Source organism: Archocentrus centrarchus, chromosome 5 (assembly GCF_007364275.1).
Source record: "Archocentrus centrarchus isolate MPI-CPG fArcCen1 chromosome 5, fArcCen1, whole genome shotgun sequence".
In the NCBI taxonomy this organism is placed as follows: Eukaryota; Metazoa; Chordata; class Actinopteri; order Cichliformes; family Cichlidae; genus Archocentrus; species Archocentrus centrarchus.
This window is the reverse complement of record NC_044350.1, coordinates 7365764-7392395: the sequence shown is the minus strand read 5'-3', so window position 1 is coordinate 7392395 and position 26632 is coordinate 7365764. Positions and strand designations below refer to the sequence as shown.

The following is a 26632-nucleotide window of genomic DNA, read 5'->3' as shown; positions in this document are numbered from 1 at the left end:
CCTCATCCTGGGTAAGTGCGCACGGTGCCACCTCAGTGCTTATCTTCCTGTTTCTTGGGTGGGCAGGCTTAAGAAGAAGTTGTAGACAGGAAAGCCTTTACCATTTTATTTGCCACTTGAAGCCTGTACAGTCATCAGTCACAGTTGACATGAGCCACATGAAGTTGACAGAAGCAGGATGTCCCCCCCCTACCCGTCACCTCTTTTGAGGCAAATGATCAGCTGAGTTCCAGTGTGCCCCTGATTCCCAGGCCTTGGGGACAGGAAGCCGGATTAGTGAACAAATCCCATTTTTCCACGCGTATGTCAGCAGCTTCATTGCATTCTGCCTAATCACTTACTTTCTCTATTTAAAGGGCACTCATCTGAAATGAAGGCGATTAGCCTTTATAAACAGCTTTTTGTTTTCGGCAGCCACTGCCTCACTGGGACCGTCCACCAGGCTAAGCCTGAAATGAGCTGTACCCCAAACACATGCACCCATGGGAACCAAGGGTCACAGGGCTAACTCCTTCTGAACTGAACTAACACTTCAGTGGCTGCTAAAGGAAACACATGTGGAAGTTACAAAACAGAAGAAAGCTAAACTGTGATTCCATTATTGCTCTCTGATGCTGTAAGTCTGCCGTTCCTAAACCGTGGTTGTTTTAAAGGGGCTTCTGAGGCTCTGCAATCTTATCCTCCTTCTGAGTCAGAACAAGATAATAGGTTCCCTTAAGACCCGAGGAATCAGTGTTCTGGGATATGCTGTCCCCAATGGACAAATTTATGTTTTAGGTCAAAAAGGCAAAAAAAAAAAAAAAAAAAAAGAAAAAAAAACAAACAAACTAAATGCTGAAAGAGAAAATAAGGTTTCAGGAACAGCGAATTTCATTTCATCTATTCAATAAATTTTTACAATTTTTGGGGTGTTTGTCTCTCCTACATGTTTCCTCTGAGCTTTATCTGTGTTCAGACTGTTATTTTGGCCCACCGTGCTCTATGCCCATGTAAGGTGGTGTTAAGGAGATAGTGGCTCAGAGGGTGGGTGGTGGTTTGCAGGGTCAGCGAGTTTACCAAGCCGATTTAGCCATCCCAGTTTGTCACTGGTAATCTCCCGGCAGCCAACAGGATGTTAAAATCAGCCTGATAACTGCTGAGATGGATAGAGAGTGAAGCGGACAGAGTGGGTGAGAGAGAGGTGTTTTCAACCTCCTCCCTTTGTATCTTTCAAACATACTGATAACATGCATGGCATGCACATATACACGATCGGCCACAACTTTAAAAACACGTCGCTCATGCAGTGTAGCTCTCCCTCATTTCTGGGGGCTGCTGTTTGGAGCCTCAGAGGATCGGGATGGTTCTGGATAATTCTGTGGATGCTTGATCAGATTGAGATCTGGGGGTTTGGAGAGGCCAGGTCAATAACTTTGGCTCTTTGTTGTGTTCTCTGAGCTGTTTCTGAGCAGTTCTTGCAGTGTGGGGAGGTGCACTGTTCTGCTAGTGGAAGCCGCTGCTGTTGAGGGGTAGGCCATGGTTCAGATCTGTTGTTCACAATGTAGCTATAAGATGCAACAGGGCTGTAATGGATACAAAACAGTGTCCATTACAGCAGTTCCTCTACGCATGCAAAACCACAGAGCAAACTAAGGAGAAATGAGGTAACTCCAGATGGAAGGTGCAGATTAGGTGAAAGCAAGAAGCATGTGAAAGGTTCACATTGGGTCCTCTGTGGTGGAATATGGAGGTGTTTGCTTTGGCAGTGTTGGCCAAAACCGCAGCCCTAGAGGAAAAATGAGGGACATTCTGCCAAAGCATCTTCGTTCTCCTCCTTCATAACCCCCCTCAGTATGGCCTCTTTTTGCCCCACCATAAACAGTTCATTTCTTTCCCAACTCAGGAAACATGCTTTCTAAATCAGGGGAGCCTTCTCCTGTTTTTCTCACATTCCTAGCCAAACAGAATTAATCAAAAGAGGTGGGATGTTATGAACATAACTCTACCAATATGTGACCTGCAATAAGGAGCTAATAAGCGGTGAACTTGACGGGTTTTGCTTCAAGCCCAGCAGGACTTAATTTAGAAACTAGCTTGTATTTAAACACGTTACAAGGAAATGTGCTTGTCAAAATGTATTTAGAGACTTCAGGTGCAACCAGGTTTAAAAATGACGTGCAGCAGCTTCAGGGGGCGAAATCCAAGTCCACAGGTTGTCTTGGCTGAGCTCTGACTACAAGGCTATACATCTTCTTTTCAACAGTAAGTGTATATTGCAATAATCAAATGACTGAGAAATACACTCTGAGAAAGTGTGATTTACAAATTCTGAATGAACTGAACAGCGAAAAAAGCCCTTTGTTTGTGTCCCGACTGAATTAGCTGTAGCTATAATTACAGACCAAAAAAAGTCCATCCCAGCAGCATTACATGTCTAGCAGAGTGCAGATATGCTAGTGGCACAAAGATCGATATTCCCTTTTCTCCTTTTAGTCGTGGTCTACCGAGCTCGCGGAGCTGAAGTACCTCTGTGATTGAAAGTCGTGCTCTCCGCCTAACCTCCCTCTGGTACAGCCAAATCTGAAGAGATAAAACAGCCCCTCTTTCTCACATCTCTTGATTGTCCTGCAGCTCTTCTACACGCTGAAATTGGCAAGGTGACCTTGATGAGGGAAATACCAACTGTCAATCATTGATTACCAGCACTTTTTACACATTCACTTAAGGGCTCCCCTTTCAAGTTTGATCAATATCAGCCAAAATGTAGTGAGAGAATAACACAGAGGACTGTCAGCACTGTGCCTCAGGAAAGACTGAGCATTTAAAATGGGTAGTCAAAAATGCACAAGAATGTAATCAGGAATGTCTCAAACCACAATACAATAAACACATTTCTTAAAAAAAAAAAAAAAAAAAAAAAAAAAGACTTATTCCTGAATCTTTGCTGCATCTAACTCGCTGTCATCTATTGGCTTAAGGAAGCGACAAATAGGATTAGGTAAGGTAAGGTTGGCATTTTTACAACTTACTATACATTAATAGAATCTTCATAACCCTAATTTTAATAATGTGTATGAAAGAAATCCACAGTGACTACAGAAGGTAGCTAAAAAGTGCACTAACCCACAAAAAAATAGAAAATAGTTTTTTGTATTTACATATTTTGCTTGATGCAGAAATGCCATAGCTGTAAATGCCAATGAAAATGGTAAAGTGCATGGAGTACATTTTGTTGTTTGTGCTTTTTATGCGATCGTATGTGTTGCAATTTGACCGGCATTTGAAAACAGTTACGCATTTGGGAGTGCCGGCGCTCCAGCCGGTCACAAAGGGCTACATGAGTGTGATCGACTTGAGTGTCAGCTCTGTATCTCAACAGTTATTTGAGAAAAATGCAAACTCTAAAGAAAGACAAAACGGCATAAATTAGACCTCTGTTGTAATAACTGATAGCTATCCTCCTCGGTTGGGTAAAAATGGGTATATAACATTTTTTTCTTGCTTTAAGACAAGCTAAATCTTCCTCACATGAACTAAGACCTGAGACCACGCAGCATTCCACAGAACGGCAGAATCCATAAATGGGAAATAAAGTAAACTGTCACAAAGTAACAGACCTGCTGTGTTGCTCTGGAAATCTGAAAAATGTCAGGTGAAAAGGTTGATGCCCTGCCTCATTATTCCTGGATAGCATATTTGACATACACTCAACTGTTAATCCAGAGAAAATCCTGCATGGTTTTTCTACCATGATGGCCTCTCTGCGGATTGGTAGGAAGCGGCTGAGGGAATGCTGGGCTGCGCTGCCTTAAGCCATGACTATAAGCATCCCGCTCAGGCCGCGAATGCTCTGCACTCCCCATAATGATTCATTGATCTCAGCTTCTCAATCCCTACCTGCCTTATCTCAGTTAATGGGGCGGCATCATGTTCTCTGACAGGGCTGCAGTCTCTCCAAAAGACTGAGTGTACTCAGGGGTCAGAGCTTTCGCTCTCTTGCAGTCTTACACTACAACCAGGAGGAAAAAGTGTAAAATGTGAAAAGTGGTGTTTGTGAAGACACCCCCTCCTCATTTGAGAAGTCCACGCTCTCTCTAACACCCTTTGTTGTGTTTGTTGAGTGGGATGATATACTGTCCCTATAGGACTTCCTTTTATCGTTTCAATAACAAACTCGCACTTCACACATCGACAATTCTTTTGGTTACTTTGGTTGATAGCCTGGCTTTGACCCCAAACATCTGAAGCTTACAAAAGGGACTCCCCTACACAAACCCATGAAAAGGCTGCAGAATCCACAGTGATTTATAACTTTTGAGGCTGGCATGACAGCAGAACTCAGCAGGGAGTAGATGGGAGGAGAGGAGAAAAGTGAATGAATGGTCTAAATGGGGCAAACAAGTTCACTGTACTGCAATACATGCCCCTTAGCATGCTCACTTTGCCTGCATTCCCTACTGGCCAATACTACTGAGACCGCAAGGTTTTTTTTAAAAAAAAAACAACAACAACAGAATCTAACAAATCTCATACTATATGGCATCAGATAAAAACTATTTAAGGTTTTTATTTTCCATATTATACGCCTTCAGGGACCCGTGACTATGAGAATGCATTTCCTTTACAATCATTTTAGATCCTGAAGTTCATCTACTCTGAGCGAGTTCATTTAATTAAATCAAATTTCTTTGCATCCAGCCACAGGTCTGGCTATCAGACCCATATGACGGGATAAGCATTGGGAAAGAAGCCTGGGAAAGTCCAGTGAAGAAGAAGAAGAAGAAGAAGAAGAAGAAGAAGAAGAAGAAGAAGAAGAAGAAGAAGAAGAAGAAGAAGAAAAAGAACAGAAAAGAAGAGCCAATCACATTTCAACTCCCTCATCTATGTCCCAACATTATCATATCCCTTCCTCATTAATCTAGAGGAAAACTGTCTCTCTCTTGCGTGACTGAATAGTGCCTGAGGTGACATCTGCACAACACAGCAGACATACAGACACCTTGACAGCTGTGTAAGTATACTGAGCTTTGGCAAAACTCAAAACTCAGCCTCCCTGGGAGATTTTAATGACCAGTCAGTCTTTCCCCGATTGGGTTTAAATCTAAGACACCCGGCAGCCCAGACGTTTGACTGACAGGCAGGAGATCCTGTTCTGTGACCCTGCAGCCTTCCTCTTGAACAGTCCTGGCAGTAGGTAATGAGCTACAGGAGAGGTCGGGAGTATAGATTGCAAAGTGGCTAAAACACAGCGCTATTCAGAGTGAATTCCTAGATGGTAAAGACAAGAAACCAGAGGGGAGGAAGCCACCTAAGACCTATGTTTAAGTGAGAAGGGTCTCACTCTGCTGCTGCAAAACAGACTGAAGACACAAATAATGGACAAATAATCACTTGAACAAGGAAATGAAAAAAAAATTATGGTAGTTTGAAAGCATTTTGGGGCCTTGTGTAACCAAGATATTTGTAGCTAGATCCAGCTGATTCCTGCTTGAGGCAACATTCTCCTTCAGAGAGTTTGAGAGCTCCTTTTTGGAGCCACAGCATTGAATTCAACAATCAGTTTGAGTGACAGGTCTTTGACCTGAAAGCTTATTAGTTTTATAACACTCTGATTGCATTCCCTTTGTTTTGCTTTTAGGTAAACATTTTTTTTATTTATTTTTTTTATGGATTGCAATAACTACTTCTTAAAGGTTCCAATAACAAACATGTGGTTAATGTTAGGGAAGGAGCTCGGTCAAGCTTTAAAAAATACAAGTCTTGGATGGATGGGCCGAGACTGTAATGCAGTCCATCCATCCAACTTAACTTCCTCCATACACAAACTTCATCGCTCTTTAATAATATAATCTGACTTCCTTCATTGGTCAACATGATTAACATGATCGCTAGAGTACTACGTCACTTATGGCATTTTGGTTTATGTTACATGCTCCGATGCTGTTGTTCGTCATGGGAGGACAGTCTCAGCATGCGCAGCTGTGGAGGGAAGCTGCCTTGTTCTCACAGTCATCTGTGGCCCTGTAGCACCCAGCAATTACCCGTTAATTTAGTCTGAAGCCCATCATGGGTCAAGTCCTTCATGTCTCAAAGGAGCCCACATTAATATATTACACATCGCCAAAAAGAACAAAATTCAGCTCCAATTTTAATATCGCTAATATGGTATGTTATCATTGGCCCCACTGATAATAACAGATTAGCAGAGAGCCATGGTGATTATATTAACATAATCTGACATCATTTTCAATCAGAAATGTTTGAAGGCAACTGATACTTGCTTTCTGTATTTTGGTTGACTTTCATTCACTATAAAGCTTAGCTACATATTATTTACATTTTGATAAAAGTGCTCCTTATTTACTGCTGAGTGGACAGGAGCACACACCTTGCGCTTTTGTTTGACTGCTCACCACTTGAGCTCCCCAGCAACTCAGCCTCACTTCCTCTCACTCTCTCTTCATCAACACTGCAGGCAACACACAGCTGCAAACGAGCTGAAGCCTCTAGCAATTCTCCCGGCCCTTGCTCAGCTTGCACAGTGTTTCTGAAAAACATTTTAATTGACGCAGCAATTAAGGCAGACAAGTCAAAGCAGAGCTCTTGTGGAACCTCCATATGATGAGAGAGTAATCTGCGTCCCCGGGCAAATTTATCTTGAGAATGTGGAATATTCATCCAAGATGTATTGCTTGTATCTCAGCCAGGGAGAGTTCACTGCAGAGAAAATATTTGGGAATAATGTGCGGTTAACTGCAGTGTATCACCACTGGGAATAGTGGGAGATTAATTAGTGTACATCTCCATGAAAGGGTCATATCATATTTCAACCAGGGTAAAACAAATTATGTATGTATGAATGACATACAAATGAAAAACTTATCCATGTTTCTTTTAACTTCACAAGAAGGCTTTCATTAACCTATGTAAGAAAACTTGAATCTTGCTTGACATTATTACACATAATGCTCAGTTTATTTTTGAATAACATTCAACTTCTGGATAAACAACAGCCAAACAGACTTAGTTGTTATATAAAAATTTAAAAGTGGAAGTCAATTCTTTACGCTTGAATGCACTTACACAATAAGTAAAGCTGATGTGAGCTTAAAAAAAAAAATTCCAGGTTCTTGGACGTGAAACTGTCCAACACATATAGTTGTGGACACAAATGTTGAGAATGCCACAATATTAGTTTTCACAAAGTTTGCTGCTTTGGCTTTTATTATGGCAATTTGCATCTACTCCAGAATGTTATGAGTGATCAGATGAATTGCAAATAATTGCAAAGTCCCTCTTTGCCATGAACCCGTTTCCACTTCATTTCAGCCCTGCCACAAAAGTACCTGCTGACATCATTTCAGTGATCCTCTCATTAACGCAGGTGGGAGTGCTGATGGGGACAACGCTGGAGATCACCCTGTCATGCTGAAATAGCAGACTGGATGCTTTAAAAGGAGGGTGGTTCTTGAAAATCTTGTTCTTCCTCTTTTACCATGGTTACCAACAAGGAAACACATGCAGTCATCACTGCTTTGCATAAAAAGGGCTTCACAGGCATGGATGTTGCTGCTAGCAAGATTACACCTAAATCAACCATTTATCAGGTCATCAAGAACTTCAAGGAGAGAGGTTCAATTGTTGTGAAGCAGGATTCAGGCTGCCCAAAAAAGTCCAGAAAGCACCAGGACCATCTCCTAAAGGTGATTCAGCTGCAGGACTGGGGCACCACCAATGCTCAGGAATGGCAGCAGGCTGGTGTGAATGCATGTGTACGTGCAGTGAGCCAAAGACTTCTGGAGGGTGACCTTGTGTCAAGAAGGGCAGCAAAGAAGCCACTTCTCTGCGGGAAAAAAATCAAGGATAGACTGACAGTCTGCAAAAGGTACGGGGACTGGACTGCTGAGGACTAGGGTAAAGTCATTTTCTGTGATGAAGCCCCTTTCTGATTGTTTGGGGCATGTGGAAAAATGGGGTTGCTTCTGATCCAAGGGACTGGGCTCACTTACAATTCTGTCTAAGAACACATCCATGAATAAAGAGTGGCATCAAAACACCCTCCAAGAGCAACTTCTCCCAACCGTCCAAGACCAGTTCTAAGAACAGTGGCTTTTCCAGCATGATAGGGCATCGTGCCATAAGGAAAAAGTGATAACTAAGTGGCTCAGGGAACAAAACATTGAAAATTTGGGTCCAAGGCCAGGAAACTCCCCAGACCTTAATCCCATTGAGAACTTGTGGTCAATCCTCAAGACGCAGATTGACAAACAAAAACCCACAAATTTTGGCAAACTCCAAACACTGATTATTCAAGAATGGGCTGCTATAAGTCAGGATTTGGCCCAGGGCAAATTGCAGAGGTCTTGAAAAAGAAGGGCCAACACTGCAAATGTTGTCTCTTTGCACGAACTTAATGTAACTGTCAATAAGAGCCATTGAAACTTATGAAATGCTTGTAATTATACTTCATTATATCATAGAAACATTTGACAAAAAGATCTAAAAACACTGAAGCAGCAAACTTTATGAAAACTGTGTCGTTCTCAAAACTGCACAATAAGACGATTCAGAAGAATTAGTAGTAATGAGTATATTATCTTTTTAACTTGTAGCTTAAACCAGACTCAGACTGAAATATAATGTGGGTGAGCTGCTCTGCACTCAGTGTGTAATGGTTCTAAAACTGAGATTGCAATACAAAAATTCACGGTCTTTGTCGTGGTTCTATCCCCCTATGTCACATGTTGCAACCTTTACCTAAAGTACAGCAGCTAAGTGCATGATTGTCATGATTATGTGACATCATACAGTGAAAATGAAGGATTGCTTCCTCTGCAGAGGCACTTCTGGTAGGCTGGTGATGGTGAAATATGGACTTTAACTGTCCATTTGTTTAAAAAAAAAATTTTAATTAAGAAAATAATTTCAATGTAAGCTGAAAAAAATAGCTTCAGTAGCAGATGTATTTAAGCATATTCTGGTAAAAACATCTCTGTATCTGCTTTTAAAGATTCTTCGGGTAGTGATTGAATGGGAAATTCATCAATTTTCTACCCCTTAAACTTGTCAGGGTTGCAGGGGCATCTAATTAGAAATGACCAGACCTCTGTATTGCTTGACAGAACTTTTTTTTTTTTTTTTCAGATGATATTTATCACAATAAACCTCAAGGCCTTTTTAAATCATAACAAGCAAGAGCGAGATTGAGAACCAAGGCTACAGATGGAAGTGCTACTAAAACGGTGCATTTCACACTTCTCTTCATCTACCTCTTGAGGAAGATTTTAAAGGTTTACTGGCTGAGTTTTGCACCTTACATCTCTTGTGGAAAAAGCATTTAATTACATTTGGATGACACTGTTAGAGATTGCTAACAGCAGACCTTGTGTGTGAAGCCCAGACCACTGAGACAAAAGGAATGATAATGTCCACGGGCATATCAACAGACATTTAATAGCACATGAAAGCATTCGTCACAATGAAGTCACGAATCCCAAAGAGGAATTAAAAAGGAGAGGAAACTCTTTGACGGGTAAACTATCAGGTGTGTCAGTGATTGTTTGGGGTCATGACAGCTCTTTTCAGAGCTCGCTCAGACTTCCCCTCTGATTAATGCATGAAAGTGAATTTTCTTGACATCTCAAGAGGCACTGCCAAGCAGCTGAAGCACGTTGCTAAGAGAAAGAAGTGGGGATGTGTTAAACCTGGACTGATAAAGAGACAGAGGTAGGCTTCAGCTGTGAAAAGACTCATCGCTGCATCTATCAGCAACTCCGGTGTCTGCGTGTTAAAAGCTATTTCAGAACTTGACATAACTTGGTTGGATTTTGCAAGTTGTTTTGGCAAGCTCAGAATAGAAAGCTGATAATATGCAACTTAAACTAGGTATCATTTAAATATCCCCAATTTTATGATCCTGTGTTGATTTTATTTCACCGAGCTTTTATGTTCTGCTGCCTTAGCTTCAGCCAGAAGACACTCCTGCTTTTCCTTTAACCATGCAAATCCTAATAAACTGACTCATCATATAATTACTTCTAACTGTGTAACTGTCTTTGTGTCTCTGATGCTGCTATGGGTTTTGTTAAGGACATAATATGAGTGATAACTACATTACCCTGTGTTCAAATTGATGACCACTGCCACCACAATAATACAGTACACGTGCAACAAGCGCCTGCCACATCACCGCACAGGACTGAGCAATGCCTAATTGTTTTTCTTATTTCTGATATAATACTTCACCTACAAACAAACTTCAGCCCCAAAACAATTCAAATATTTTGCTGGAAAATGGAGTTCATTTACAGATCATTAGGTCCAGCACTGCCACTGAGTCCTAAAGTGCCTTTAAGACAAACACATGGGTGAGCTTTACCATGGGCCTCAACACAAGAGTTAATTATACCCAAGTGTATCACCAGAAGCACAGCATCTCACCTAGCCATAGTTTATCTCTCCACTGCTAATTTGTTCCAATCAATTACCTTTGGAAAAAGGAGGCTTCCACGTTTAAGTGGACCGGAAGGGGCTGCTTATTCAGTCCTGCTCTTTTTTGTCAATCTTTTAAATATTCCCTCGGGTTGGTTCCACTAGCTTTTTTTTTTTCTGCTGGGAGGCCTCCATTAAAATGCCATCGCTCACCACAGGGTCCAGCGTGTGACAGAGGGGGGGTGCCTGGACCCCCTGGAACCCCTCGCTGGTTGGAAAAAGGGGAGGTTAACTGACTTAATTACAGGCTTTAAAACAGCAAACACTCGTCACAGTTGAGCAGGATTACTGAGATCTGTCTGACAGAGTTATGAGCAGAAGAGAAGAAACACTTTCAAGGTGGATTACAATATCAGTCACTGCCCACCTGAGGTGGACCTGGGAAGGTTTTTTTTTTCTAGAAGAAATACAACTACAGTGCCATAGAAATGCATTCACTGGTCTCTGATTCCACACCACTGAAGCTGAACTCCAAAATATCGGCACATCCAATGGTGTACCATTACCGATTACTGACAGGACTTTCTGTGTTTGGAGCTTTACTTTTTCTCCTGGAAAAACTCTATTCCTGACCCTTTTAATTCCACCCTGGAAGATAAGACATAAGCATGTCAAAACTTGGGAAGGTAAGAGAAGAGGAGTGGGGGTAAAACCTGATACATACTGTAGCCCATGAGAGAAACTTTGGACTGATTCAGAGCTCGGAGGGAAAGAAGTGGGAGTGAAATCCTAGCCCACTCTGTCCCTGCCTCTCTTCCTCTCGTCCCCTTTTCTCTGTCTCAGCCTCCCTCTGTCAGAGCGCTTCATCTTGGACTCTAGGCCCGTTTGTCTTCTCACAGAAAAGAAATGCAAAGTAGGCTGCTCCGAAACTCTGGGAAACGCCACAGGACGTCCCTCGGGGGGGAAATTAAATACGGCCGCTAAGATCCACACAGTAAAGTGGCAATAAAGTATTCATTAACCCACCATTGAAGGGCTAAGCAGGAAAACAAGCAACTGAGTTAAGAAGTCAAACAGGGACTTAGAACACACAGTAGCACCACGCTCTTTCATCTTAAGATTTACAAAACAATAAGAGACTTGGAGAGCTCACGAGCATGTACATCTCGCCCAGAGAATCAAAGAAAGGATGACAGAACAAAGTTAGCAACACCAGGGCATTACCAAATAGTTTCACAAATATTTCCCTGACTGCTCATAATCCTCTCTGCTTTTCGATTGCAACACATCTCCCACTGTTGGTTTGGCCACATGCCATGGTGGAGTGGAGGATGTAAAGTCTCCTTTCCTCTTCTTCACTTTCATTTTCCCATATGAGGACCTCATTTTTCACCTCCACTCTAAATTGCTGTCCTCTCTTTGGAGTTCCACAGTGGTGCTCCTCGGACCCGGACTGAGGAATCTATAGGAAGCACGGTAAAAGGCCTGCGGGATGCTGTGTGCTGCATTCATTGACAAAAAAGGCCTGATGCCAGTTTGACATCCACCCCCAGGTCTCCCAGAATGTGAATGAACTTCTGTGAATAAGAGGCAAACCTACACAAACATCCCTGCAGCTATAGGACCTTCACAGGGGGAAGAGTGTGTGGGCGACGCCAAACAACAACAACAACAAGGGGACTTGCATGCCAGGGTCCCCCCTTGTTCACTCCCTCACCAATCAAGAGGACACACCACCGCGGGGGGGGGGGGGGGGGGGGGGGGGGGGTCATTTACAAAAAAACAGGCCCATCATCAGGGGGTCACTGCTGGCCCCAGCCCATGCTCAATGGGTGTGATCAGAAGTCCATCCCCACACTCTGCAATTAACACCTACTCCACCAACATGCAGGAGGCAGCAAAAGAGAAATCTCCAAATCAGCATTTCAAAACCACACCACTACAAAGACATCAAAGTGCATGCATTGTATTATGCCTGAGTGCTCTTATGGGCTAAACTCTTCAGTGTGTCTTCCAAACAGCCTCATTTCCCCTTACCAACATGGAACAGTGTATGACCTCATCTGTGATCAGATGAGGAGGTGGGAAGCAGGGTGCTGGAAGGTTTTTAGCAGGAGGTGAAATGCTGAGTGCAATTTACCCCTAAATGCTTGAATGAACTCTAACTAATGACCTGCATAGCGTACAGTTTGTGTGTTCTACACTTCAACCGTGGACTACTTTCTCTGTGACTTTTCTAACAGAATCACATGGATGACTGCGGTTTAAACATTTGTTTATCACTAAATGAAAATTTGAAGAGGTCAAATGCTTTTTTTTTTTCACATTTTTCAGAAACTGTAATAAAAAGGTCGCAGTTCAGCAGGTGTAATCCACTTTGATCACTACAACCAACTGTACTGATACGCAGCAACTACAACGATCATCATAAATGAGGCTGCAGCTGAAAAATTTATTTACGTATGACCGCTATTCTTATACACTACACATTTAAAGCTCTGTGTTATGACTTAAACCACACATCAACAAATGACTTCACCATCACTAATATGACATAATATTTGCGCAACCCTTTTATCAGCTTTAATCTGTCAAGACTATTGTGACAAAGATTCACGGTCAACTAAACATTTTATCTACACAAGTTAGAATTTGAGGCACTTCTACTGAGTTTCAGAAAAAAATATTATTTTCTCTCCAATACATTTATATGACAGTTTGAGTTACTATGTGCTTTTGAGATTATATTATTTACACAGAAAACATATGAATATCTTACAATACACAACAGTTTTTTTTTCAATAATTAAACACCCAATATTTTTAGTTTAGTTAAAAGTGCCACATATTTAATGTTTCCACTCTTGGACAAAACACAAGAACTGTGAAGTTGTTACTTTGGGCTCTGGGTAATTTCTGAATTATTGCAAAAACAAATCCCCCCTCAAAAATCTGTGACTTACAAAAAAAAAACCCTCGAGCTGCCACAAAATACACAAAATACATGCATTTCAAAATGAGATCCACTTCAACCAACTACAAGAGTAAAATGCTGCCTAGATATCAATGAACCAGTAGTAATAATCCACTTATATAATAGCATATGTAGGGACATTTTCTGTATTGTTCACAATTACTTTTAATACTTTGAGTACTTTCTTCTGATCATGCTTACTAGACATATTTCATCAATATACAGTGGGGATGTTTACTGATTTAAGAAAAGCATTTGATACCATTGACCACACATTATCACTTTCCAAACTACAGGATTATGGGATAAGAGGCATAGTTCATAATTAGCTGAGTAGTTATTTGACTAATCGGAAACAATTTGTACAGCTAATTAATGAAAAATCAGATCTTCAAAAAATAAAATGTGGAGTCCCCCAAGGTTCAGTGTTAGGACCAAAGCTTTTTATTTTGCATATTAATGACATTTGTGAGGTGTCTAAAATGTTACAATTCATTCTGTTCGCAGATGACACAAATTAATTTTGTTCTGGGAATGAATTAAAAAACATCATGGACCATATGGTTTGTGAGATGTCTAAACTTAATGAGTGGTTTAATTACAATAAATTATTGATAAACTGGAAAAAAACAGAATTTATGATTTTTGGTAACAGAACAATAGATGATTCCAATACAATGACTATAGATGAAAATTTAGTGGAACGAGTAAATGAAGTTACATTTTTAGGAGTTGCTTTGGATCCTAAACTTAATTGGAAATCTCATTTAAAATACATAAAACAAAAACTATATAAAAGTATTGGACTTCTAAACAAAGTAAAAAACATTTTAGAACTCTCAACACTTCAGACATTATATTATTCATTTGTCATTCCATATTTGACTTATTGTATAGAGGTGTGGGGCAACGCGTATAAAACTAATATTAAGCTGCTGTTTGTGACACAAAAGAAAGCTATAAGAGTTTTACACAATGTGAATGTTAGAGAACACACTAATAAATTGTTTATTCAATCAAATATTTTAAAATTAAGAGACTTGGCTAATTTAAAGATGCTACTACTTATGTTCAAAGCCAGAAAGAGGCTATTGCAAATTAATTTACAAAAGTTCTTTGTTTTAAATTCAAGTGATAGAAACTATAGGAGGAAGTATGATTTTATGAGTAAATCCATGCGTACTACTTTAAAACAAATATGTATTTCTGTTCATGGAGTAAAATTATGGAACAGTTTGGATGATGAACTAAAAAAATGTTCTACAATAAATCAATTTAAAAGACTTTATAAGGAAAAATTTATTAAATCTTATGCAACTCTGAGTAATCTCACACACAGAGTAATAACAGGAAGCTGCTATGCAACGTAATGGCCTGACCATCGGGAGCAATTTGGGGTCCCATTGGACCAAGCTGTCAAATAACACAGAAAATAATTTTACACGGTGAAAGAGTAGAAAACATGTTTCAACACTGCTGATTTGGTCCTAATGCACACTTTTTTCCCTAACTCTTAACAAAGTGATTGTCCAGCACAGCATTTGAGCTGTAACAACATGCAGTCTATGAGGTCGCAGTGCATTGCACCATCTCAGCCAACTGTAGGACACAAAAAGAAGAGGTCATCTTAGTAGTTCCACGTCTGCGAGAAGCATCTGAAATACTATCCCCCAGTGACACAGGGTGAGAAATTATGTTGAGGTTGTAGATCAGGAGGTGGCAGTGGCCTTGACCTCCCCTGTCTGGGTCATAGCCTCCCACTTGACCTTCCTGAGCAATTCCTATGTACTTAATGTCTTCAGGGATGTCCACATGCATTGAGACAGGCTTTAAACAAACTTCCACAAGCACTCCTATTTGCCATGAAGTACAATATCCATAAGCAATGTGTATATGTATCAATGGCACCTGAGGATTTTTTTATATTAAAGAACGTATGCATCCTGAGGTCAGTAACTTTACAACGCTAGAAGACAAATAAAATCAGATCCAGAGACACAAAGAAAGCTAGATTGAGAAGAGTAGAAGTGTTAAGAGCAGATATGATTCAGAGATATGAGGGTGATATGAGATACCTCTTGAAGAGATAACTTTGAAGCCTGCAACTACAGATAGGGAGTGACGTTACTGTTCAGGCTAGAGCCACTGGGAAGCCTTAAGGAAAGAACAAAAGTGAACAAGTGTTGATTTGGCTTTTTGTAACAAAATCCAAACCAAGTGTCTGTTTATGCCTTAATGCAGAGCAGGGAGAGGGCAGTTTGGCGTGATGTGCTGGGCTAGAGCCACAGGCCTTGAGGTACAAGGCAGGAGAGGAAAGGGACAGATACCTTCAAAGACTGGTATGACGAAGCTGTGCTCTGAATATGATATGAGCGTCTACAGACAGCCAAAGGAGGGAGGGAGGCGATGGGGGGAATTTGCACAGGTTGAAGACAAGGTGGTTCAGTGTTCCGGATGAGCTCCACTGAAAAGAGCGCTTTGACAGCCTGGCTTCAAGTGTTCAAGCCCAGATAAATGACTAAAACTTGAATATCATCCACAGTTTCAAGTCCCAAAAAGCAACAGCTATTCTTTGTCTAATGTCTAAGATAACAGAAATTGGCAAGTATTAGCCCATGATAGGGATCAAGTCATCCCTCTGTCCAGATGGCAAGACAAAGAAGCACTTCATAGCAGGTGTCATTCACCTGGGCAACCACTAAATTCATTTACCCCCTCATTATTTTGCCTCCACCTCTGCACACTGCTTCCTGTCTTTGTAACACTTTTCTCTCAAGTTAAACTTTCCTAAAAGAAATCACACAATACCACAATCGAAACCATAAACCTATTGTGAGACTTGGGCACTGATTTGAGCTGGATCCAAAAACTTGTGTAAGCCGTCTGGACCATTATTCTCCCTGACACCTTAATCTGCCACAAGAGAAACACTGGTGCTAAGAATATACAATGTTCAGCCTCAGCAGCAGTGCAGAGACAAAGCTAGTCTGAGTCTTCAACCTGTTCATCCGGTCTCCGCTAATGCCCTGTTTTCACAAGCGAGAAAAGACACAAAGTCCCACAGGAAGTCTTAATTATGCCACCTGGAAAAAGTACAAGCCTTGAAGCCTGGCAGGTGTGCTAGATACCAACCTGGTTACCAAGATGTCAAGCCTGAGAATGCTACATCATTATCTATTATCAGTTTCCTGAACAAAGGGAAAGGGGTAGTACAATAACAGAAGAGGGTGAATGACGGACTTCTGCACTGAGAAGTTTTATGCTACCGTTGACAGTAAAACCTTTACCTCCATTATCTTACCTGATTACTTGGTTTTAACATGTGAACTCATTTACTACTCCAACACATTTGTCCATATTCTACATGGGCATAAAAGACATAACTACGTCAGCTCTGCTTGGTTTGAGATTCCTAGCGCTCTAATCCTGCATTTTTGGCCATTTTATGTAAAGCTGGAAGAGAGTACAATTCCCTTTCCATAAATAAAAGCATATGTGCAAAACATGCTGCACCAGTGGAAAGAAAAGTGATTCACTTTCTTTCCACTGGTGCAGCATCGGTGGACAATTTGGGTGGTATTTTTCAGTCTTGTGAGGAGACTCAGGGTGGGGCCAACAAATGCAACAACATGCCCTTGAAAGACAAGACGGGCAGACAACACGGGGTCCTCGTTCATTTTGAGACCCCATTTTGGTTTCACTGGCGGGCCACTGACAGACCACGTAACCTGACTCAGACGGCTGCTCCACAGGTGAAACCCTGGCCAAAGTGCAAACACCACACTCTCAATATGACACATCCCATACTGCAGATGCTAAAAGAGAGTGCCGCTGACATGCGAGGAATCCAAAACACCCCGGTCCCCATGTGTTTACTGTAGTTCTCGTGCCAGGGGAAGATAACTGAGTAGCAGAAGGAAGAAGGACATTGCAATTAAACTGTCTATTTGGCAACTGTTTTAATAATTAAGTAACTGTAGCTATGGTTAGGGTGGACTTGTGTACTATTTCCAGCTTCTAAAGTGACAGAAGTTTTGCTGCTTTTTTTTTTTTTTTTTTTACCTAATAAGACCAGAAACTAAACTGCTGATTGGCTACAGCAAGCATTTTCAAGATGTCACCTAAGGTTTGGCAACTGCCACCAGTCACCCCTTGGAGAAATGTAAGGACACTGTTCTCTTCTCTTCTACTCTGCACTGCATGCACACGCGTGCACACACACACACACACACACACACACGCACACACAGAAACAATACATCTAGCGACCATATGCTGAGGAAAGAGAATCCGAGCAATGATACTACTTCCTCTTTTATCAAACATTAGGACCACCCAAGCAGCATATGATACTCTTTACAACCTCGCAGCCATATGGCATGAAAATCAAGCTGAGGTGCCAAGTGGCTATATTCAATAACACTGAAACACAATGAGTCAGTTCATGGACCATCATAAAGAAAAGCCTGTGTGCATTTCACAGCTACTGGCAATGAGAGAATAAAACAGATATTCCAGGAGTCGCAGCATCAGCGCCAGGTGGGAGGCTCAGCCAGAGCTAACGGTTGACTATGAGATGACACCGTGAACGCGAGTTTATTTGCAGAAGGAAATTGGCACCAATAGACGGGGCATCAGATTACTGCTGGATTCAGGGGCAACATGCTGAAAGGTGCCAACATACTCATCTTTTCAGGGAATATCACACGTCTGTCCCACACATATACCTGACAAGTAGAGGGGCGCGGGTGGCAGTAGCACTGTCTTCTGCAATACTGTAGTCTATGACCAACAGATGAATAAATTCAACTGCAAAACTTAATGAAGATGCATATGCGCTACATTTAAAATAAATTATGCATTACAAATGACATGGCTTTTCATTATAGATATGAGTAAAGAACAATTAGAACCTGCATTCTTGGCAATGCGTCATTTCTATATGTGCAAGCAAAGAATATAAATGGGCAGACAGAGAATCTGTAGTTTTCCCATTAAAATATTACCAGAGAGATGAATTCTAATGGCACTGTGCTTTAAATGCAAAGTACGCTGTTATTTTTCATCTTCAGTGCATTCCAATCAAAACAATAAACTCAGTGGTCCGGAAATAAAATGTAATCACGGTACTATCAGTCATCCACCAAATAGGGGGCAGAGTTAAGGTTACAGGGGTGCAGAGACAGACAGATAATCGATCCCTGAGTCTGACCTCTCAGTCTGAGGCTGTTGGACGTATACCACTGTGAACTGTTCAGTGATTACTTTTTACTAGACAAGCACTCATGCCTAAAGTTGGATGGGAACTGCAGCAGGCCAGCAATCACATTTCATTTAAGCCAACTGCTAAAAGATTTAAATGAAATTCATTGAAGTGAAAATAAACCATGCTGTGCTCATAAATTAGCTTGGCCAAAGAGATAAATACATTTCAAGCTGAGATGCATCCCATTCTGACATGAATTCAGCACTTAATTGGTTGATCCCCACTTATTGTGTTTTATCATAGACAAGAAGTTATAGGAACGCCACGTAAGAAAGGTTTTTCCCATAAATTAAAACAAATGTGCGAATTCAGCATTCCTCCACAGAGATTATAAATGTGAGACAAATTTTCCCCCATAAAGCTTAAGCAGCAGCTGTTACAAATACACACGGCACAGCCTCACTTTGCTTTAATATACACACTCTTCTCTGCAGTCACTCAATCAAATTAAAAATGTTTTACACAGTTAAGAATGACTTCCAGACAAAGTTGGACATTGCAATTAAGTGACTCTTCTGACAGCTGGATCACAGCAGAGTGCAAGTTGCTCCGGACAAAGCTGCATTTGCACTTAAACCACCATCAACACCCTGCCGATTGCGTTCAGTGGTTAACCACAGCGCCACAAATGACTTCTGTGGACCTGCTGAGGGAGAAGAGAGTTTTACACTAAATATAACTGAGCTTAGCTGCTGCGGAGACAAGCTGAGGTCTGGGACGTGGCCAAAGTAATAGTGGTTTTCAATGCTTTGTCAGTCATTACTCTGCTGCTGTGGGGTTATATGGACTCAGGTCTCACAAACAGTAATTAGGGATCACAGCAAAACATCAGCAGCAGTGCCAGACGACAGGGTCAGTGGTTTTGTGGCTTCTACATGTGGTTGGTCAACACTGCAATATTACAGCTAGGGTGAAATTCTACCAGTCTGGCTTGAAGCAAGTTAGACCTGCATCAGAAAATAGAAAGAGGAGCTACAAGTGGTTATCACTGTTAGCAAATATACAAGTAACATTACAAAAGATCTGAAATTTTCAACTGCATTTCTCACTGAAACAGTCAAAACTGAATAAACACTCAAGGCTTCACACTCAAACACGCATGCTGATACGGTCACAAGTGATAAGAGCTTAAGTTGATTCTGGCCACTAATGTATACCTCCAAAGAAGAAAGTGACTATTGGAATGTGTTGTGTGAACAACAGTAATAACAGTTTAAACATTTACTAGATAAGTGACAGGCTGGCTGTAAAAGGGCGAGGCCAGAGTGGAAGCGATACCGAACTGCTGACTTATTGAAGTGGCTATTTCCCTTCTAAGCTGCTTTTTACATTATATATTTACAGATTTAATCCTCATCTGTTGTTACTCAGTGGAATTAAAAGCCAAACAGAAACATAGCCACTGCAGAACAAGGGTTAACACATACCAGAATGCCTGGCATTTGACCCCAAAGGGGAGTTTCTAACCCTTTACACTGCCACCCACCCACACAAACACCCATGCACTCTCACCCAATAGAGACTAAAAAACTTTGCTGAGAAGTAAAAATAGTAGCCCGCTGTTAGCCATTCACAGGAGGGCTTGCAAACAAGAACTGTGTGGAATAATGATAAGCCACAGTGGCTTTCTCTTACTGCCACCTGCACTGCCTGCAGTGAGCCTGTTTATTGTAGCAGAGCTGACCCACATTCTGGTGTCATCCTGGTGGCTTTGGCCTCGTGCATACTCAGAGGGAGGAGGTGGGGGAGAGAGCTGTAATCCTGATGATGTTACGGCATTTAAAGGACTTTTTGTTTGTACCGACAGGCAATGATGACATTGGTGAAGTTGTGCGAGAAGCTGTTTCAAAATTCTTTGAGAAAAGGTGAGAAGCACACTGCGGTAATTCTTACATGGTCCTTATGGTGCAAGACGTGGCTCCACCCTCAGCTGCAGACTATGCTGGCATGACTTTCCAAAGTAAAAATTTGCATGGAGGCTCTTGACGCCGTGTCTCTGTTTGTTCTGAGCTGATGTTTACCACGCGCCTTTGTAATTAAGCAGACTAAGAAAAACTTTACATTAAAAGGTTTTTTTTTAATCGCCAGTTACACCCTCTATGTCAACAACTGCACTGAAAGGATTTAAAGAACACGGCACAACCTAAGTGATGTTCTGTGATTATTTTAAGTATATGTACTCACAACAGCCCAGATGAGGCGAAAGTTCATGTGCCTAAAAATAGCAGAGCCATTAGTATGGATTTAGATTTGGATCTACTTTATGCAGGAACTGTAATATGTGATAACAGAAATATGGGCCAACAGAAGCAACGTACTCTCCCTGGAGTGTTTTGCCCATTTAGAAAATGCTCACAGCATGATATGAAAAAAACAAAAAACCCACATGTAAATCTGTGGAACTTTTAACTCTTAATGGTTTCAACATCGCTTGCATGACTTGGATGTCTCACAGAAAAAAGCTAAAGCATTTTTCACATTAATTCTGCCCATCACTTCATTTCACTAATGAGCACCATTACAAATTGTGATGATCTGGTGTTGCAACATTTGAACAGACTTAAATCAAGACTGACGGCGCTACTTAAGATAAATTAGAAAAGTGAATAAAGCTCAAAGATGCCAGAATGGGATAATTAGGCAGGTTTTCTTGTGGATGGAATGCAAGTTTTAACCAAGTTTCCATAAAATCCTGAAAACACGAAATCCTGCATTAAATCATGTTTGTTAAAAAAAAGCCACTGAAAAATCAGGAAACCAAACAGGAAACTATTTTAATATCACATCTCTCACTGTGTACACTAGCTACTTATCAGCAGCTCCATGGCTATATGATATGAGTCTATCATGCCAGCCAACTTTAAAAAGTCACCTAATTATTTGTTATGGATTTGCTTTGCTCTCTTTCCTCACTCTTCTGCAGCTACATGCTGTTTAAAGTGAGGCAGGCTTCTTCAGGCAGCTTCGCCCTTTCTCCTCAGCTTACCGACGCAGAAGACATGATAAGCCTGAACAAAGTCTACTTGCAATGTTTATCTGTCAGACTCCACAAAAGCAAATCTTATTGAAATATGTATAAGCAGATACATTATTCAACTTCCTGCATCCTCTAAGTATACTGAGAAGGTGTAGGCTTTTATTTCAGTATCACAGAATGTGTTTTCCTGTTATAAAAGCTGTGCACACTACATGGAGCAAAAGCAAAGCAATTAGGTGCCATGATTTACTCTACCTGCTTTAATAGGGAAGTGAGGGCCTCCCAGATGGAGGTCATGGTTCTTAACCTCGCTGCTCTGCTACCAAGTTAATCAGTTTGAAACATGTGTTTAGTTCAGCACAGGCAAGCAGCTTTACAGCTGCAATTTAAGATTTTTCTTCACAGAGTGACTCACTGACATAATGATCAATAATTATGAAGTGGTACCTGAAAATTAACTCATTCCCTCCTGCAGTCTCAACATAAAAACCTGCATATCGCCCATACTTGTCTTCAAGCTGTGTTCCATTTATGCTGCTGCTCAGAGGCAAACTGCCTTCCCAAACAGCTCAAGCAAAAACTTAACACATCATGATGCATCAGGGGAAGTGCAGCCAGCTTGCCAAGGTAAGGACTACAAGGCCCCTCTCAAAAAGCAATTAAGGCAGAGGGAGTCATAATATTGAATGGAGAGGGGGGTGCATTCCTCTGAGAGAGGCAGTAGCAGCAGACTGTGAAATTCATATTGACTAGAGAGGCAAACATACACAGGTAAGCAGCAGTGCTGAGCTTTTTCCTTGTCAGCCAAAGAATGGTGCGTGTAGTCCAGCGCTTTCAAATATATAAGTTCAGCCATCCAAAGATGCACCTATACACAAGCCTGTCTGGATGCAAAACAGCTTATAGAGTAAAAAAAAAACACACACACACACAAAATTTACACAGTTCTCTCAAAACAACACAGCGCGTTGACTAAGATGATATCTGGAAAATGAAAAAACTGCTCAACTCTGGATGTGAGCTCACTGGTGTGTTAAATCCCGCTTGATTAAAGCAGGAAAACGCCTTCAACAATGAACTGTGCCAGTCCACTTAATTAAGTCAACTTGTACTACCAGAGAGCAGTGGGAAACGAAAAAAAGCAAAGCAAACAGGGGTGCTGCCGCTTGCTCCCCGAGCTTTTCTCTGGATGCTAATCAAAGGCTTGATCTGCGAGTAGGACAGGCCCTGGGGATGTCGCTCTGCTTGGCTGATCCTGGCAATTTGCTCTTGATAATACACTCTCTCACTCTGCGGCCCGGAGAATCCGGAAGACTATCTCACCTAATCTGTACGGCCGATGGAACGCACCAACGCAGCCCCCCAAAGTACATCTGCTTCACCAGAGAATAATCACATAATGGCCGTGGAGTTATTACATGCTCCTTATTATCCCATCTCTCTTTGTGGCTCCAATTTAGAGATTCAGCACTAGAGATGACTGAAGATAAAGATGCTGTATTTGAGTAACTAAAACAATAATCATATGTGTTCTCTCGAAATGAGCAAGACATACACATTCTTCAATATGTGCATTTGCTCAGTCACTGTTTGTGTTTGTATTTGTGCAATATAGACCAGTGGAAGCATCTGGTGGTTATTACAAGGCCTGGAGGTCTGAGGAGGGGGCAGCATATGGGAGTTGCATGATTTGTTTGTGGTCTGCACAGTGCTGCTCTGGTGATGCTCTAAGTTCTTGCTCTGCAAAACCCTCAAGCATGTATTAAAGCCACAATCGCTCCAGTTACACAACTGTCATGTCATCAGTCACTCAGTGAGGAAACACATGGCTGGAGAAGAAACCAGCACTGACTAAAACACAAAAAAAGCCAGCAATAAACCAAGAATGAGAGACAAGAGGAAAGAAAAGGGTGAAAGAGAGCAGTTCGGGTTCCCACCTTTAAAAGAGATGAAGACACGGGGCGCGGCCAAGGGCTCATTGCTCACTTGGTTCCCAAAAGCCAAGCTGCACAGTGCCAGGAGGGTGTGGACCGTCCACAGACCGTCCAGCTGCATGGTGGACCAACCTCCTGTGGCTCCCAACGACCGCTTAGTTTTTTGGTTTGGGGTTTTTTTTTTTTTTGTATTTTATAAATCTGCAGGGACAAAAAGTAACACATGAGAAGAGAAGATGCTGACTCCACTTTACACTGCCACAATAAGTCTGTTTTCATTTATAATTTCACGTGACGTATCAAATCAGTTGCTCCCAAGGGTCCCATCACTGCTAGTTTTGGGCGACACAGCACCGAGGTGTGCAGTTCACGCCCAGATTTCTGGGAGTTTCATTAAACTGATGAGTCCTAATGGAGAGGAGCCAAACTTTTTGAGACTTGCACATGATTTCCATTTGGTAAAAATTATGTTTGTTTTTCAGAGTGCGACAAAATAATGGCAGGATTGCGCTGACTGCACTGAAGCTTTTCTTCTGCTCTTCTTCATGCACCCAAAAATGCATTCCTTCATCGTGACACCACTCTGTAATTATTGGGTTCACCTAATGCCGGGTTGTACGACAATTCTCACCTACTTAAGGAAAAAGATACAAAAATAATATTTTGATTGATGCAACTAAAACACAAGTTGCTAAAAGGCTTGCAAATAATGAGAGCCTCAAACTTTAACAGCTTAACAGGTGTCCTAAACCAGACGTTTATTAATAAAAAGGTCTTTGGTTAATGAATTATAGACACCTTGGAGCAACTGATGTTTAACACATATATCACTGACCATCAGAAATACTCGTATTACAGGCTACCTCTTTGCCTGTAAAACTTCATTTTCCCCCCTCCATTCCTATATATCCCCCTGAGCTCACTGGCCGGACACCTACAGTCTCCAAAGCTCTTCTCCACAGAAACCACCGCCACTACAAACAGTGGACGACTGGATTTCCATCTCAAACGCACCTTCAGAGACCTCAGCAGAGCAAAACAGTCTTCAGAATGGTTGGCTGGAGTGAATTTATGAGTAAAAGCAGCTGTTTAAACCTCAGCTGTTTACAATTTGTAAACCATCCAGCTGTTTATTCTGAGACGGGGGCCAACTCCTTCACACAAGCGCATAAAATCAAACGGGGCACATCTCACAAATGACACCGAGGATTGTGAAAGACACACTCGCGTTGTACCATGAAGTTAAAAATATAAATACATATATCGTGTATAGTGAGTTGAATTTTGAATAAAAAAGTTTACAAAAGAGGACATTTGTGTTAACCTTTAGTCACGAGTCAATCATTTTAGTCCAAGTAGCTTAAAGAAAAAAGGCCGCGCACATCCACCGCTGCGCTCAGCTTCTTTACAGTTTATTAACTGACATGTGTTGAACAAATGTAACGCAATCATTAAAACTTACAGACATAAACCAATAAAATCAAGATGGACACGGCTCAGTGGCTACAGTGGTGTTTTATGCCAGCGGAAAACAAAATAACCATTTGCATTTGCTGACGTTTAAAAAACATTTTTTTTTAACATTTCGCAATTATCGTGACACAGGAAAATGCCCCAGTGATGAAAATACAAATATTAAACAAAATAATAAACAAAAACTATACATGAACTTCATTCATGTGCATGTATGAATGTGTTCTTCGGCAATGAAGAATAAAAAATGCATGCAGAAATGCTCAATGTTGCTGAAACACGCTGAAATCTGTGCGTAACAGACTGGCAGTCTTGGCTACACATGGACGACAGAACTGTAAACAGTCTGGTGCGGTATTAGAGCGCACGGTAAACTGCACAGCCATTAAATAAACACCAATAATGATTCATGTTGGAATTTATTTTCTGATCAAAAGAAAATTGTGATCAAACTGGTGTTTCTGTTTTAAGGTGTAAAAAAAGAAAATGAAAGAGCCAGTAAGGCGTGGTGCCAATCATAAATTAAGGTATTAAAAAAGCGCGCCGCTGTAAAGCAGGTAACATCTTGTATGACATTCATAATAAGGAAATAAACTAAAAATATATTCAAAAAGGAACAGTCCGTGCGGGCTTACCTCACAGCTTTCCGGATATAAGTTCAGATCCAACCTTGCAAGTCATTGAACAAAACCAATTCCAACAGATCGATCACTCTCTCTCCAAGTTGAAAGCAGTAATAACAATAGAAAATCCCGGCGCGGCTTTCTGGACGGTCCCTGTTCAGGAGTGGGGTGGGAGTGGTGGTGGTGGGGGGACCGTTTTTACCTGTGCGCACTGCGTGTGTATTGGCCCCGGAGTTGTCAGTGAGCACAATGAGAAAATTACAGTTTGAAAAAGGGAGAAAATGTTTCTCTAACTCAACCTTGTGCGTGACCGCGAGGCGATTGGATGATGTCGTCGCACGATCACAATCAACATCTCGTGGGAAAAAGCTGCTGGATACAAATTTTTAAAAAAAAGTCCCCGCGGTGTCCAGACGCGTAGCGTGTGCTCCGCAGGAAAGTTGGGCGCTCCTGACTGTAGGGAGGCAGGGCGCTAGCAGGTGGATGCAGAGGCCCATTTGCCTTAAACACACCCACAGGGCGGGCAGCGACGAGCCGAGCCGCCCATCAGCCAGCCAGCCTGGGGGGGGGAGTGATTTACTACCATATCATACCACAGTATGCTGTCAGAGAGTAGACTACATACTGTCCTTTGGTCTTGTGCATCTGATACTTAAAATTTATTTGTATCATTATTTATTGATTGGACATTTATTATTATGCAGAGGTCAAAGCACAAAGTTTTGAGATTATCCCCCTGATCAGCTGTTATTTAAACCAGATAAGGATTACGGCACTGACAGAAACAAAACCTTGATTGCCGGGTTTTAAAAACTCCCACTGCTGTTCATCATTTGTTAACTATGGGCTTAGTGTGGCGTCATGACAGTCTAATAAGTCATGAGTCGTTTTTTTTTAATAATTATCCCTTCAGTTGTAAATAAAGTAGAAAATAACTACCAGCAGCCCGTTTATACAGATAAACGGTCAAACAAT

General features: G+C 41.4%; 1 protein-coding gene across 4 annotated transcripts in view; it reads right to left on the bottom strand.

Moving 5' to 3' along the window:
• sema3fb (sema domain, immunoglobulin domain (Ig), short basic domain, secreted, (semaphorin) 3Fb) overlaps positions 1-26099 on the bottom strand; it is a 58164-nt gene extending 32065 nt beyond the window's left edge. For all 4 annotated transcript variants that reach the window (XM_030728651.1, XM_030728652.1, XM_030728653.1 and 1 more), the window contains exons 1-2: positions 25670-26099; positions 23565-23762 (exon numbers count right to left, since the gene is read on the bottom strand). In XM_030728651.1, coding sequence (XP_030584511.1) covers positions 23565-23682 — 118 coding nt within the window. In that variant the 5' untranslated portion in view covers positions 23683-23762; positions 25670-26099. The remainder of the gene's footprint in view (positions 1-23564; positions 23763-25669) is intronic.
• Positions 26100-26632: the final 533 nt, after the last annotated feature.